This window comes from Delphinapterus leucas, chromosome 2 (genome assembly GCF_059928025.1).
Source record: "Delphinapterus leucas isolate spDelLeu-1000000601 "Yukka" chromosome 2, BTC_Dleu_Yukka2, whole genome shotgun sequence".
Taxonomy (NCBI): Eukaryota; Metazoa; Chordata; class Mammalia; order Artiodactyla; family Monodontidae; genus Delphinapterus; species Delphinapterus leucas.
In genome coordinates, this window is record NC_143130.1 from 69,211,486 (window position 1) to 69,227,535 (window position 16,050).

Below are 16,050 nucleotides of genomic sequence, written 5' to 3' on the forward strand. Positions count from 1 at the left end.
AGGAGGATGTTCAGAACCTGTCCGCAGAGGGCCCTTTTAGGTGCCCCCCAAGGACAGCTTATGGGGGGTGGGAATTGAGGTTGTCAGGGCCCTTTGTGTACTGAGGAGGAGCAAGGCTTAAAAGACTGTGGAAGCAGCAACCTCACCAGAGCTAATTGGTTGGTAATTAGCAGGTTAATGGCTCACGTGGGGGATAATGCAAGGCTAGAGCCATGGGGCAGGAAATGACTTTAAAGTCTCCCCCCCCCCCCCGCTTTGCTCCCCTCCCCTCTAATGTTTGGTGGGGCTTTGGGGTCTCCTACCTGGGAAGAGCTGGGTCCTGTTTGCCTCCTCGGCTCTGGGGGTCAGGACAAGGCCAGAGGGTGATGTGTAGCACCAAAACACTGACTCACAAAAAAATGAGTGACTGCCCTTCCCTTGAAGAAAAGGAGGGGTGCAAGTGCAGGTTGGAGGGGGGAGAGGGGTAAGTGGTCCCCACTCTAGGCAGAGAAAGGTTGAGGGCCAGGGAGCCAGCTGGCTCAACACAGCATCTTTTTTCAAATTTTAGGGTGCCACCTGAGATTGTGGGTCCACCCAGCCTACTCCACTGATAATCTTAGCATACACAGATTTTTACAGATACTGAATCAGTTAGGAATATGTTTAGTTGTAAGTAACACAACTCCTAACAGTGGCCTTAAAAATAAAGACATTCCCTCAATCCACAGAGAACTATTGAGAGGTGACCTCATGTCCAGCACTGTTCTAGGAGTTGGGGACACAGCAGAGAAAAGCAAACTTCCTGTCCTAGAGCAAGAAGGTACTGGGTGAAGGCAGAGGCTTGACACTGCCTGGAGTGCCCAGGGCTCTCTACCTTTGTCCTCCATTCACCCTGTGTATTGGTTTCTGCCTCCTGGTCATAGGATCCCTCGGATGTCCAGGAATCTCGGCCAAGACAGGAAGCAGGAGATAGAGGGGGCACCAGCCTCTCCTGTTCCTTTTATCAGGAAAATGAAAAGTTTCCCAAAACCCCCAGCAGATTCTCACCATCACTGGGGAGAACAGGCACATGGCTACATGAATTCTCAGGACTAATTAATCTGGTCATCATTTTCACCTGGGGTTGCCCAGCACACCATCAGGGGTCAGTTTGCAGAGGAGGGAAGGATGTCGGGGTCAGGTTGTTCACCCGCCTCGCTCTTCACAGGGCGAGGCCCTGACAAAGGGACAAATATCCTATTGCAAATCTTAAGTAAATAGTAAAAGAATTAAAAATGACATTGGATGCAATCCAAGATCAGGCAAAAAGTCTTTACTTACTGCTGTTTACTAAGCTCTTTTCCAAGTGCTCTGTAGGAAATGTGAGGGGTGGGAGAGAAAGGATCCAGCCTCAGGGAGCTTTCAGGCTAGCTGAAGATGACAGCCACACAGACGAAACAACCTGGGACCACGAGAGAGTGAAAAGGCTTTGGTTGGGTCTGAATGCACAGTATCGAATAGAGGCACAAGTAAATGCCGTCATGGTAGGAAGCAGGATCACTGCCTGCCCTGCCCACACCCCTTCTGGGGAACCTGTCACAGCTCCTAACCATGTAGTCCTATGACGTCCAGGCCCCTCCCCAGTCCCAGCCATGGCTGATGGGACCAGACGTGGACCCTGAGCCCCAGGCAGCCAATCCGCTGCCTGGCAGCAGGGACATGTGAGCTGAGTCACTCAGATGTTCCCTCTTGAGAATCTGAAGTAAGAGATGCAGAGACTACTGCCCGGGGTGAGAAGTCCTGACACCCGGCAGGACGTGTCAAGAGAACACAAAGGACCTCAAGAAGGGAAGGGCAGGGACTTCCCTGGCGGTCCAGTGGTTAAGACTTCACCTTCCAATGCAGTGGGTGTGGGTTTGATCCCTGGTCGGGGGGCTAAGATCCCACATGCCTCGTGACCAAAACGTAAAACAGAAGCAATATTGTAACAAATTCAATAAAGACTTTTAAAAAATGCTTCACGTCAAAAAAAGTTAAAAAAAAAAAAAGGAAAGGGCAGCCTCACTCCTGACTTGGGTCCATCCTGAACTGGAGTTGGTGTTGCCCATTCCATCCTGACCATCAACATTCCTTTTACCAGGGCTGCTTTGAACAGGTTTTGTGTCTCGGCTTGAATGGTACGGTGTGGGAAGGCTTTGTCCTCACCCCTCATCCCTGCATCCCCCTCTTACCCATTCCCCAATCCATCCCCTGCCTCTGCCTTAATCCAGGTGCTCTTCCACCAGCTGCTCCCCCTGCATTTGCTCTCCCCTTCATTTCATTGTCCATACTGTGGACAGTGGTCTTTCCAACATGACCCTGCCACGCCCTTGCTTTACATCTGTGGCTCCTCATAGCTCAGCCTCCAGACCTGTCTCTCCCGTGCACTCCCTCCCTGGCTAGGTTCCTGACCTGCCCTCCAGCCACCCTGAGATTAGACAGTCACACCTCTGTGCCTTTGCACATGTCCAGACTTGTGCGTACAAATACACCCTCCACCCCTGCTTCGCATGTCTCCTCCAAGATCAAGGTCAGGGGACATCTCACCCCCACCCTGACCTTGGTTCCCCTCTCCTTTGGCCATGACAGCAGTTCATGAGGCCCTGTGCTGGCATCTACTTCATTGTGTTAGCACCACGCTTTGTGTCCTTGTCACCTGGCACTGTGCTTGTGGGGTGGATGAATGAATGAATGAATGAATGAGTGATTCTCTAATAATAAACCTCAGCTGACTTGATAGGATTTTTTTGGGAGATTTGGGTGTGAGGAGGGGGCTTTCCTTCCTGGGAGATTAGCCTCGGTCTAGCCTGGACGGAGGAGTCAGGTTGTTTTTTGAGGCCCTCCTGCCTCCTGCCCTTAAAGACCATCCCACCTGCCTGCTCCCCTGGTGACGTGGGGACAGCCTCACTGAAACTGGCCTTCTTGTCCTCAACACTGAACAGAAATTCCCCAGGAGCACTTCTCTGTTTTCCTCTTCTGGACAAGAGGCACACAGACAGAGCCAGAGCAGAGGGCAACGAAGCACTCAGATTTGAGAAACAGGCAGGAGATTCCAGAAGCAATCAGGGGAGAAAAGAACCTACATTATCCCCCGAATTCACAATGCAGCCCTCACAAGCTGGAGCGCCTGTGATTTGATCTTCCCATCTTCCCGTGTCTCCTTCAGCCCAGGATTAGCCAGTTTGGGAAAGGATGCAGTGATGCCCACACAGCTAGCCAGGGCTTCCCCGGGGACGTGTGAGGGCGATGTCTGGGGACTCCTGGGAGCCAGGTGGTCCTTCCTGGGAGGCGAGGGCATTTATCAGGCCCCCAAATATGTCCGGTCATAAAGGACCTGAAGACAAAGGGCTGCGGACCCCTTCTGATGGCAGAGGGGCAACTTGGAAGACAGTCCTCACCAGAACCCGACCACACTGGCCCCCTGATCTCAGACTGCAGCCTCCTGAACTGTGAGAAATAAATCCTATTGTTTATGAGCCCCCCATTCTATGGTATCATGCTATAGTAGTCCCAACGGACTAAGACAGAAATAACCAGCATCTGTTAAAACTTACTACCTGCCGAGCACTGTCTGAAGCACCTCATGCACATTTATTTATTTAATCATTTTACCATTTCTCTATCTAATAGGTACCATTATTCTTGTTGTCCCCATTTTACAGATGAGGAAACTGAGAGCAGGGACTTTGACTCTTTTGTCCACTTTTCAACTCCAGCACCCAAAACGGCAGGAATTCAACAAACTCATCCACTAAACAGCACCAAAATTGCTCTAATGTGGAGCCTGGGGGCCAACAATCTCCCAGATGATGATGTAGTGGGACCCTGGAGATGCACAGAGGCTCTGATGCCATTCAAGAGGCTCTGCCCCTCCCTCCTGCCCTCTTTCCTTCCATACTTATTTTTCAAGGGCTTCCTATATGTAGAACTTGTGCACAGAGAGGAATCAGATTTCCCTTCTGCCCCCAAGTGGGTTATAATTACAGCGTAATAAGCAGGAATAACCTATGCAGAAGAATTCCAGTAAAGCAATAAAAAACGCAAAGAGAAGCGAACAGTGTGCTGTAACAAGTTTGTCATCCATCCATCCATTCACTCATCCAAGGAGCATGCATTGAGCTAAGCCCTGGGATGCAGGGATGAATGTGATGTAGGTCCCCCTTCTGGTGGGTGAGGCTGTGGCTGCCTCCCTCAGGGAAGCAAAGGCTTGGGGAGAGCAGGCTCCAAGCTTGAGGTCTGCCCCCTCCATCTATCTCTGCTCTGCTCCAAGGGGCGCTTTCCCCAGAGCTGGCCCAGCCCAGAGTGCAGGCTCCAGGGCTATGGCCTGTCAAGAAAAGCAGGCCAGTAAGACTTGTCCCCAGGCTTTGGGCTGAGTGTCCTCTTTCAGTGTCCCTCTGGCCTCCCTCCCTCCCTCCCTCCCTGTGGTGCCTGGCAGAGGGCCTCGGGCTCCCGGCTGAGCCACTCACTCATGCACTGAGCCATCCGCACACAGAGTGGCCATCTCCCCCCGCCGGCCCCCAGAGCTCTGCAGGGTGATTGATGGGGCTACTCTGTTCCTGGTCCCAGAGAGCTCCTTTGAATAATAACGTGGCAAAATTACTCTCTCTTTTTTTTTTCTTTCCCTATTTTCTGATTCATTCGCTCTAAGTCATTCATCTCTTTTGAGTTAGAGGAAGAAAGAAGAATGAGGAAGAGGAGAAGGACGTGTCCCAGAGGTACAAGGGACCCTGAGCCCCACCTCCTCATTCTACAGGGGGAGCTGGAGGTGGAGCCCACCACGTTAGGATTTCTATATTAATCCTGACCTCCGCTTGTAGAAGAGAAGCAAGTGTGGGAGGGATGGGAGGTGGGGGAGGCAGGGATCTTTCTAGGGCCCCTGAAGTTGTACCTTGAAGGCAGCTGCCCACTCTATCCACATGTAAGGCTGGTCCAGTCTGCCTGCAGGGATATTGCAGCTTGCTCATCCTTGAGGGGGCACAGGCAGAGCAGGTAGGGAAAGGAAGGAGACACGGGGGTTCGTTCAAGTGAGTTATGTCAGCTCATCAACACCAACGCTTGATCACCTACTATGTGCTAGGCACGGAGGAGACAAAGATGTATAAACCTTGTTCCTGCTCTCAAGGAGTTCACAGACATGCATAGGTAAAGCCAATGCCTGCGACAGATGCTCTCGTGGAAGTAGGTCCCATGCAATCACACCGAGGAGGCTGTTCTTCTGCGCTGAGAGGGATCAGCAAGGAAGTCTTCACAGATGAGCTGATAAAGTGTTCTGAGATCTCAATCTGAAGGCGGGGAAGCATGCTCCAAATGTTAGGCACCGCAGAAGCAAAGGCTGGAAGGTGTGAAATTTCATGGTGGTCGGGGAAACTCTGAGTTATAGGGTGTTTTTAGAGTACGAAGGTGAGATGGATGTTGGCAAGACACAGGAGGAAGGGCCAGTAATGATACCGGCTGCAGATCTTAATCGAGTGCTCATGTGGGGAGGCCTGCGTGCCGGTCTCAGGAGTTCGATGACTGCGATAGGACAGTTATCCAACAGGAAGGGGTGTAATCAGATCTGCAACAGTGTGGAGGATGGATCAGACCCGGAGAGACTAGAGAAAGGAAGACAGCCAGGAGGTGGGTGTAATTAGTCCAGGCAAGAGGCGACTGAAGGACTGAACCAAGGCCAGGCCGATGCAGGAGGGAATGGATTTGAGAAACATGTTGACATGCTTGGTGGTTGGCTGAAGGCTGAGGATGGGGAGATAGAAGAGTCAAGGGTACCTCATGGGCCACCAGCTGAAACAGGGATCATAGCACAGAAACATTCACGAACAACTGCCAAGCACCTATTAGATGGTAGCGCTATTCCCGGCACAGAGGCACAGAGACAAATAATTCATGTCCCTTGGACGTACTTCACGGTTTTTTTTAAGACAAGCTTAATCTGTATACACAGACATCCAACCAAGTTTGGGGGAATCTCAGAACTTTTTTTCTTTTACCAGAAGAGTAATGCACCCTTTCCCCTCCACCACACTGAAACTCCCTCCCTATTTTATTTTGTTTTCTCAAGGAGGTGACACTCACACAACTGGGATGATTCCAGGTGGCCCCACTTGTCCCGGGGTAGGATCAGAGCAGCTCATTTGGGGCCACTGCCATGTGGCTGAGGTTGGGAGCGGGAAGCTTCCTTGAGAGTCGAGTCTTTCTCTAGCCATCTCTGCCTTTCAGCTGGAGTCTCCTTCCCCCTGGGATGGATTTCCCCATAAAATAAATGTCTTGTCTGAATTAATCTTATTTTTAAAAGGAGAAAGTCATCATATTGTAAAGACAGATCATAAAAAGACACATCAGTCTGTCAGGAAGACTGGTTAATATGAGTATTTGTTTAGCAGAGACAGTGCACCCGAGGCAGCCTTTCTGGACCAGCCCTGGGCCTGGAAGGGGCCTTTCATTTGCATCCTTAGAGCATCTAGGGCTGGCAGCTTTGCATTCTGAATACAGGCACAGTAGCAGCCACACTCTGCAGAAGAGGCCGGGAGAGGCCCCCCAGCTGGAGGGACGGCTCCCTCAGTCCCAGCCATGCCCCAAACCCTTCCATTCGAGAACTAATCAATGTGAGGGATCTTTAGAAGACACCTCAGACAATCTCTCCATTTTGTTTCATTCTTTAAAAAATGACATAGGCCATCACATAAGTATGTAGATAAAAAACGAGTAGTATATGAAGTACATGGTATAAAAATTCTATGCTGTGAAACATTACATGGGTAACACATGAAACAGAACAGAGAAAACCACAAAAGTGCGTTTGCCTTTTCCACAGTTGACCACTGTGAACTGTTTGGTGTGCATCTTTCTCAACGTCTTCCGATACATTTCTATCTGTCTCCTGCATGATACACATGCACTGTTTGGTTTTTGTTAGATGGGATAGAAACATATCAAAACTTGGTACTTGAATTTTTTTTAAATTAACATTCTACTTTGGGTTTCTTTTTAAAAATAAAGCTATAAAACGAATACATGTTTATCATAGAAACTTCAAAATCGATAGAGGGGTAGAAAATAAAAAGTAAGAAAGAACCCTAAAACCCCAAAAAGAAAATCTTTTCCTTCCTTTCTCTTCATTCCCACTCCCCAGAGCAAACAGATAAAATATATTTTTGTGTATGTTTTTGGAAATAACTATGCACGTACAGGCATTTAAACACTCACATCCTCCATCTGTTCATTGAGGAAGTGAGAGCTCGGAGAGGTCACAGGGCAGATCCAAGGTCACACAGCTGACTGGGGCAGAAGCAAATGCAGAGCCGGGCGCCTCAACTTCAGAGGGCAAAGGCCTTTCCATGGCACATCTCCAGGGAGTTTGCCCAGAGCCAGTCTCAGCTGGTGTGGCTAATCCTAACCTCCACCTTGTCTGCCAGGCGGTGACACTTCTCCATACCGCCCACGTCCCCCGGCCCCGTCCCCCCAACACTGCTGCCTTGCAGCGTATTAACGGAATGCACTTGTGCGGCTTGTTCGGGGCGGGGGCCTAACGGTTTGTTTCACTAACACTGCTGTCTCTGCCAGAGCTGTCGTCACAGCAGGACAGCGTCGTGGAGCCTCCTGGCAAAGCGATTCGTTCAGTTTGTGCCTGCGCTTTTGTTCCCCAGATTACAAGTGACAGTTACAGGCAGAAGACCCTTCCCGAGGATGATTCCATTTAAGTAATCCCTTGCCCTGGTGGGAGCTGGTATTTGGTTAGGGCTCTTGCCCCTCCCTCTACAGGAGGCTATGGGGCCACAGGCCTGCCCCCCAGGAGCTCACAGCTTGGTGGAGGAGGGCAGCACACACCCTGATACACCCACCGCTGATCTGCAGGTCGCCTGTGTTCCCTCTCTGTTCTGTGTGTGTGTGTGTCGACCTTGGCCATCTTGGCCCCAGATGTGCCTACAGCATTGCCAACATCTGGGTGGAAGGAGAAAAGTCAGCCAGCCATCGGGATGTATTTGTTTCTGGTTGACGGCAGGATGGCCCCCATCTGGGCATCTAGGAAACATCTAGACGGACAGCCCGAGTAATCTGTATACCCACATATTTGATTCTGCCACCTATGACAATGTGAGGTGGCAGAGCCTGGACCAACGAACTCCATCCCTCCAGCCAAGCCAGGCCTGTTCTGACCTTGCAGACAGAAAAGAGGGAAGCCCAGAACCCGGACACTGGTACAGGGATGGGAGGGGTGTGTGTGTGTGTGTGTGTGTGTGTGTGTGTGTATGGGGGCAGGGGGTTGGGAGGGGAGGGTTGTGCGTGCATTTGTGTGTTGGGGTAAGGGGCTGGCAGCTAGAGAAACTCTGATCTAGAAAATGAAGTCTCTGGACTTCACGGTTCTGCTCGAGTCTGGGGCTGCAGGTGTGGCCCAGGGCCGGGAGCTTTGGGGTGGGGCACGGTCTTCCCTGGCTCTTCCTGATTCACTACCATTCAGCAACCAGTGTCCCTCCCAGCAGAACAAAACCTCCCGAGATTGCTGGTTCCACAGTGCCCTCCAGTGGGCAAGCAGAATATGTCTGGAGAGAAAGCCTTCGCCACACGTGGTCACAAGTCACAGGTGTGGATCCTTCAGGCATTTTAGAATCGAGGTTCAAGTTCCTCCACCTGCTTCCATGACCTTTGGAAGATAAGGTTCTAAATGAACAGTTGGCTGTTTGTATAGAGGAGTGGGAGACCGGTAGAAGTCTGTAAAGAGAGAGCAAGGGACTGAGGACTGGGGCACCAGTGTTTTAGGGCATTGTGGACAGAGACTGGGTGAAATGTAAAACAATGGTGACTCGTGTGTGTGTGTGTGTGTGTGTGTGTGTGTGTGTGTGAGGTCCTGTGCTAAACAGACTCCGCCCTGCCAACTCCCCCCGTGACTTTGCTATACCCTCTTTAGATACCCCAGCCCATCAGGACCTCTTAGCTTACCTCTCTCTACCCTCCATAGAGTGACAGTTGTTTTTTGTTCTTGTTCTTGTTTTTGTTTTTGCTTTTCCAAGCCTTCCCAAGTCTGATTATGAGAGGAAAACACAGACTCAACAGGAGGAAATGAGTTCCAAGAGTGTTGCCAGTTAAGCTGGTAACAACTTCTCTTGGTCTGAGTTTCTCCACGTGAGTTGGGCGCCTATCCCAGGCTTGTTGGAAATTAAACACGATCATGCACAAGTGCCCCAACACGAGGCCTCCCAGATATGCTGGCTCCCAGCCCCAGGAGAGGCTCCTTGAGCCCAGTTCCCCGTCTTCCTGCCCTCCATATGGCACGTGGTTGCCTCCTTCACCACAGAGCTGACAGCTGGGTCCCACTCTTCCTCTTGTATTCTTCCTCCAGCTCCTCCCACATCTTGAATATGACGTCCTGTGTCCCGTCTTTTCTCTGTCTCAGTCCTCACTCTGCGTTGCACCCTCTGCCCCAAGATGCACATCCACGTCCTCATCCCCCATCCCCTTTTCTTGCTGCTTCTTTTTGAAAAGAACTTCTCCCACCGACTTTGTTTCATTGTCATCCGCAAGATGACTCCAAGGGTCCTCTCTGCTCGTCCTCTGCACTCCCCTCACCGGCTGCATCCAGCCGCCATCCCCCTTTGATGCCCAGCCCTTTATAACAGGTGTCACCATCATGGTTGTCACCAGCTTCTTTACCTGTTCTACGCCAAGTACTTCCAACCCACAGAAAAGAAAGGTACAATCTACAATCCCATTGAAAAGTGCCTGATTCCAACCCGCTGAAGGCAGCTTTGGGGAGGAGAGTTTAGGTTGCAAGGCCTAAACCAGCTGCAAGGTAGAGGATGCCCGGGAACGGTGGGGTCACCAGGGGCTTGCGGTGTGGGGCAGAGAGAAAATGCCCAGCTCAGATCCAACAGGTGAGCCTAGCCCTCCTGGGCCTGCCTGCCACCTAGGACCTCTCCTCCCCCAAGAGTCTCCTAGGGGGGCTTTTGTATTTTCTGTCCTTGCCATCCACTCCTACCCGGACAGTGACAGATGCAGACAGAGGCTGGAACACAGACCAGAGGGAGCTTGGGTGCAGAGAGAAGATGCAGAGACTCAGATGCCTGGAGCAATAAAGAGCCACCCAGGGACGGAGGATGAACGTCCTGGGCACTAATGGTGGTATATCATTTCACCCTCAGCAACTGTGATCAGGGAGGACGGGGCACCGGGCCCATATTCCAGATGAAGAAACAGGCTCAGAGAGGTTGCCAGGGCCACGTCACTGGGGCATGGCTGAACTGAGCATCAAGTCACAACCTGCTAGATTCCTGGGCACAAGGCCTTTCTGTGACCACCATGGAGAGACACACACAGAGACGCTGTCTCCATACTGCTTCTCTAATGACTCAGTGTGTGCAGAGAAGGGAAAACCGTCATGCAGAGCAAGGGAGGGACACACACAGGGGGGAGACACAGGGAGAAAGGCAGACAGAGATAAATAGGGAGAAAAGGGACACAGATAAATAGGGAGACAGGAAGACAATGACATAAGGAGAAGGGAAAATTAGCTGCTTCTCTCTCCGTATGGGAATGGATTTGGGATAAAATACACATTCCGGGTCTCACCCCCTGATCTTCAGAATCAGAATTTCTGGGAGTGGGACCCAGGAATCTACATTTAAAGAAAGCTCCTCGGAGTAGCAAAGTGTGCTTTGAAATGCATCAGATAAATGGGATAGATTTGTGGACGGCTAGAGGGAGGGATAGATGGAAAATTCGCAGTAAAGCAAATACAGCAAAATGTTAACCGAGGAATCTAGAAAGTGGGTAACACTGTCCACTGCACAATTGTTTTAACTTTTTGTATGTTTGAAAACTTTCATAATAACGTGCTGAGTGTGTGGAAGTTCCTGAATGATCCTGATGATTAGGCAGGTCTGGGACCACTGCAGTAGGAGGGAAGGCATCCTCAGAGGACTTCTAGGGAAGCTGTTGCCCTGAGAAGGCCCCCTGCACTCCCCAGCCATGTCACCTCCATCCCCCGCCCCCAGTCTGACCAGTCCCACAGCAATCCCAGAACTCACAGGAGCACTGCACAAGGCCCTGCCCTTCTCCCTGGTCCCCTAGGGCCTCCTGTTCTGCACGGTGAGCAGGATTTTCTGGGTTGTCTGAGGCTGGTCTCTGCAGGGCCCTGGTAGCAATCCGATCCGGCTGGCGGGCAGTGCGGGTTTGGGCAGAGCTTGGAGAGGCAGGGCTAGAAGTTCCCTTGGAAAAACTTGAAGCCAAACTGCTTACAATGGTCCTTGAGCACCTTGGCCAGAGCTGGGAAGCCACAGAAGAAGACCTGCACCTTGCCCTTCTTCTCAGTGGCTAACTTCTGGAACACCTGGACTGCACAGGGTCGGGGGAGAGCAGAGGGAGAAGAGGGGGGACCGTGGACCCGCCCAGTGACACACCCAGTGGAGCCGAAGATGTAATGGGCCAGGATGGCTGTCCTCCCCATGAGGAGCCCCAGGGCACAGCTGCTTGGCTTCAGCCATTAGTTTAGGGGCCGTTTGCTCAGTGAGTAACCTGACTCCGACCCCAGGGAGGGGCTGGACCAGAAAGAAATAAGACCCAGGCCCTTGGTTCAAGGAGCTGCATCCATGGGGGAGATGTGCACTAAACCAGCTGCAGTGCTGTAGGGCGATGGCAGAGCCCAGAGGGTACACTGACCTCCAAAGCCCCAATCTCATGCCAGCCCACGGGCCTCCATCAAAATGCCGCTTTCCTGAAGTCAGGCTTTCTCCCCCAGCAAGGAGCCTTTTCCACCCCAAGTTCTGCTTAAGAATTGCCTTTGCCTAAAGTTCTCTTGGTGCCGAAGCCCCGCCGGCACCCCGTTCCCCCTGGGCTCTCACTATCTAAACATGGATCATCTATAGCAGTTTGAAAAGCAATACCTTCTGCTCACTTCAGGCAAACTCTGCACCCCAACTGGTAAGTGCTCAGGGAGGAAAAATAATAATAAAACCAATCTGAGGAATAAAATAGAAAGACTGCAAACTATTCTGTGGCTCTGGGCCTCAGTTTCCCTGTTTGTACCAGGAAGGGATAAGACTTGATGCCTCCCTGGGACTCTGTCTACATGGGCCTTCAGACTCTGGTTTGCAGGGGGTCAGGGCTGGGAGAGGCCTTGGAGGTTATATGGGCTAACTTCCTCTGTGATCAGATGGGGAAACAGAGGCTAGGGGTGGAACAAACGGTGCTAGTGATGGAGCCAGGATGTAGGTCCCCTGCCTCCCGTTCCAGCCCTGAGATCCTGGCTGGACTCGGATGCTGGCCTCAATCTTTGCCCCTGCTTGCTTGGCCCTAATCTCCCCAGTCACTGCCTCAGGCTCGCAGACCCACTAGTCCCTGCAGGCTTTAGGGCTCCAGGTGGCCTTTACCTCGTTCCAATCTGGCCGTCCAGGCTGGCTGTGTGTCTGGAGGCCCGTGATGGAATCCTTCTTCTCCTTCTTGGCCTGGAGGTCAAGGGCCATCTGCAAACCAATGGCCTTCATGTCATTCTTGCCCAGCACGGAGGTCATATACATGCGCAGCTCCAGGAAACGGCCTACGTGGGGGAGGAGAGGGCAGGGTTGAGGGGCCAGCACCCATGATGGGGACAGGGCAGGATGCCAGCCACCTTGTCCTGGGGCTTGACGGAGGACTCACACTGTCGGCCAACCATATTCACCCAGTACCTTCATTTGACCAGCGCTGTAGAGAGGAAAGATGGCTCTCTTGAGCCGCTCGAGCTGGGTAGGCCCTGTGCACCGCATAGACGAGTTATCGTACAGCCATTGTCTAATGTAAGTCTCACAACCACCCCAGGAGCTGGACCTTATATTTACAGAAGGTAAATGAATCCCAGGGCAGCGTGGCTGTCCTTGGTCTCTGAACTCATGCCCTTCTGTGCCTCATGGTGTCTGCTCAGCCTAGTTGGGGACACAAGCCACGCACACATGGAAAGACCACTGAGACCAGAGAGTCAAGGGTTGAGTGAGTGGATCAGATGGCAAATGCTACTGATATACAGGGCAGGCTGGAGCACACACAGCCGCTTCCTGGGACGGTGGGGATTGGGCGAGGTCTTGGAAGAGGGCTGAGACTCAAAGGGGAGGTGAAGGAAGCACCCTAAGAAGGGAGTAGCATGAGACAAAGGTGGGAGGCTGGAGTTTGTGGGGCATGATGTGACTGCCCGGCTGGAGCAGAGCATCCTTGAATGGGTGCAACAGTGGGTAGGACTGGATACACAGTGAGGCCAGAATGTGAAGAATCTGGAATGCCCAGCTAGGGAATGGGGGCAGGGAGGGGGTACTGGAGCAAGGCATGATGAGATGAAAAGAGCATTTCAGGGAGGGGAGTCAGAGGACTGAAGGGACAGGGCAGAGACTGGCATCTAGGAGACCCATTAGGCCTGAGCATCCACAGCTCTGTGTCTGCAATGGGACAGGTTTGTGAGATACTGATCCCGCCAGCTCTAGGGCAATCGGTACATCCAGGTGGGCACCCCTGTGCTCAAGCAGTTTCCTCCATTCTCCCAGAGGTGGCAAACAAATGTCATTTTCCTGGTGTGCCATGATGGGGAGAAGACTGACCGGGGCTGCCCCACACCCCTGCCACAATGCACGCCAGAAACGGCGGGGCCTGATCTACCACGCTGGATTCACGAGCTGACAATCCTTTATCCTTAAAGGATTCTCTCTCCCTAAAGGATTCAGGCCAGCCCAGCTTGTTCTCTATTGTTTCATACGCCACGATTAGCCCACTTTTCCTTTGGCTCAAGATCTCAGCCATTGTTAAAATGCAAATGGCCCTAGGAGGGACACCACATTTCATTTCACACATCACTGAACTTCAGTAGCGTGGTGGTGCAGGAGGGAAGAAGATGTACCGTAAGGGCTGCCCACCTGAGACAGCCCTGGCCCTTCTTCCTCAGAGTCACTGCCCCCCCCCATTCCCCCACACAGGGGTAAGAAAGGAGAGAATGAGACATCAGAGCGGGAGGGAGGAGGAGGCGCTGTGGAGGTTTTCGCTCTCTCCAAGACAGCGTGTTCCAGACAGTCCTCCCATTTCTGGGACACTCTCTTAAGGAAATCATCCAAAGGAAGGGGAAAACAAAACTATGTGCTCATGCATATTAATTGCAGCTTTATTTATGATAGTGGAGAATTAGGAATAAACAAAATGTCCAGTAGTAGGGGCATGGTTAAATAATTTACGGCAAACCACCGTATCCTTCATTACATAGCCATTAAATACTACTAGTACTGGTACTACTATTACTACTAAATTTATGGAGCAATTACTACTACTACTATTACTACTTCTGCTACTACTATTAAATTTATTGAGCAGTTACTACTACTACCATTACTACCACCTCTACTACTATTAGTACGACTTCTGCTACTGGTAAATTGACTGAGCAGTTATTAAACTCCAGCCCTTGTTCTAAGTGCTGTACAGATGATCTCTCACCCAATCCTCACAGCAATCCTATGAGGTAGGTACTTAGTAGTATCCATATTTTTCAGATGAGGAGATAGAGGCAAAGCAATGTGCCCAAGGTTCTATAGCTATATGGGATATAGTAAAAGACTCAACTCAAACAGCACAATTGAAGCTTCAGCTATAGAAATTAAAAATTATAAACCACAAATTCTTTGACTCAGACCTCGGTATATGATTAAAGTTGAAATCAGAGGCCACGTGCTTCAGCTGCAATGAGAAACCTTGGAAGAAATGTGAGGTAACAAAGTTGTTGACTCAAGTGGCTTTGAGAATGCAAAGCAGTGGGTTAGCTGTTACCCTTTGCTTACACAGATTAGGAAGAAGCAAACAGCAAATATTTATATACCAGTAACTAGAAAATGTAAATTAAATCTAAACTTCTCCCTTAGGCTGTCATCATAAAAGCAAGTTTCTTATGAATTAATATACTTAAAAGCATTTAGAACAAAGTCAATGCTATATAAATATTTGCTTTAATTGTTATTTACAAGAAAGGGCAAGAAGCTTTACTACAATATTCTAGGGTTTATTTGTTCTCTTCCAAAGACTGTTGACTGGTGCTTTAAGGCTTTGGATGTTTCTTATAGTAAACTATATGTGTTTGAATGTTTTTTGTAGAAAACTGTGTCTGATTACTTGAACTTATAAACTATGTTTAGCATAGGAATTTGAATTTATTCATGGCAACCTCGTGATAATTAACCAGCCAAATAAGATCTAGTTCCAGTGGACTCCACACTGTAAAAAAAACGTCACCAATTCTCTTGAAGTTAGAAACATATCTAGAGATATTCCTCCTTATCTAAGATCTTCCGTAAGTAAAACATAACAAAACAAAATAATAACTAACAGATTAACTTTACACATAGTACAAAACCTCAGTATTCCACAAAGATGTCCCATGAGGACTATTAAATAACCCAGAGAAACATGTTATCATGCAATGCTTAGTAAAAAATGTACGATACAACACTTGCTGGGCGGGGAGGGGAGACTGCAGGGACTGGGGGGAGGACATTTAAACATTCCAATTTAATGAACACATAAAAGAAGGGACCATCAGCAAAAGAATTCGTACGTGCCAAGCCGTATAATTTTTATCTTAGACCACTTTCTAAATTTTTTGATTTATTGGGAAACATATTGAGCACACACCCCCAGTAAATATATATGTTTGTTCACATGTTCGTTTCTACTTACAGATTACGTCTATTAAAATTTTATGCTTGAGTAAAAGGAACCATATTACTCTCTCACCTTGAACAACTAGAAAAATAAGCAAGATATATAAAACAATGGTTTCCAGACATTGGTCAACAGGTCATGTAGGACTGTCATTACTGAGGGAGGAAACACTGAAGTGAGCCTTACAATTGCCTGGTGTTGGCCTCACTGAATTGAGGAGACAGAAATTGGAGATCAGGGAGCCAGGACAGCTAGAACGTGCCAGGCACAAAACTAGAATAAGGGCAACTGCAGAGAGGAAGAGAGACCGAAGGAAGAAGAGAAAGAGGAAGGGAGGATGAGGGCTCACTAGCTCTGGAAATCTGCATAAAGTTCCCCCTCAGTCTTTGGCTTAGTGTT

The 16,050-nt window shown here is 50.0% G+C and overlaps 1 protein-coding gene across 1 annotated transcript in view; it reads right to left on the reverse strand.

The window, feature by feature from the left end:
• Window positions 1-7,051: 7,051 nt before the first annotated feature.
• Window positions 7,052-16,050, reverse strand: part of NOX5 (NADPH oxidase 5) — a 147,415-nt gene continuing 138,416 nt past the window's right edge. Inside the window, 2 exon segments of the mRNA XM_089907067.1 lie at window positions 7,052-11,317; window positions 12,357-12,523. Of these exon segments, the coding sequence (XP_089763193.1) occupies window positions 11,186-11,317; window positions 12,357-12,523 (299 nt within the window). The 3' untranslated portion in view covers window positions 7,052-11,185.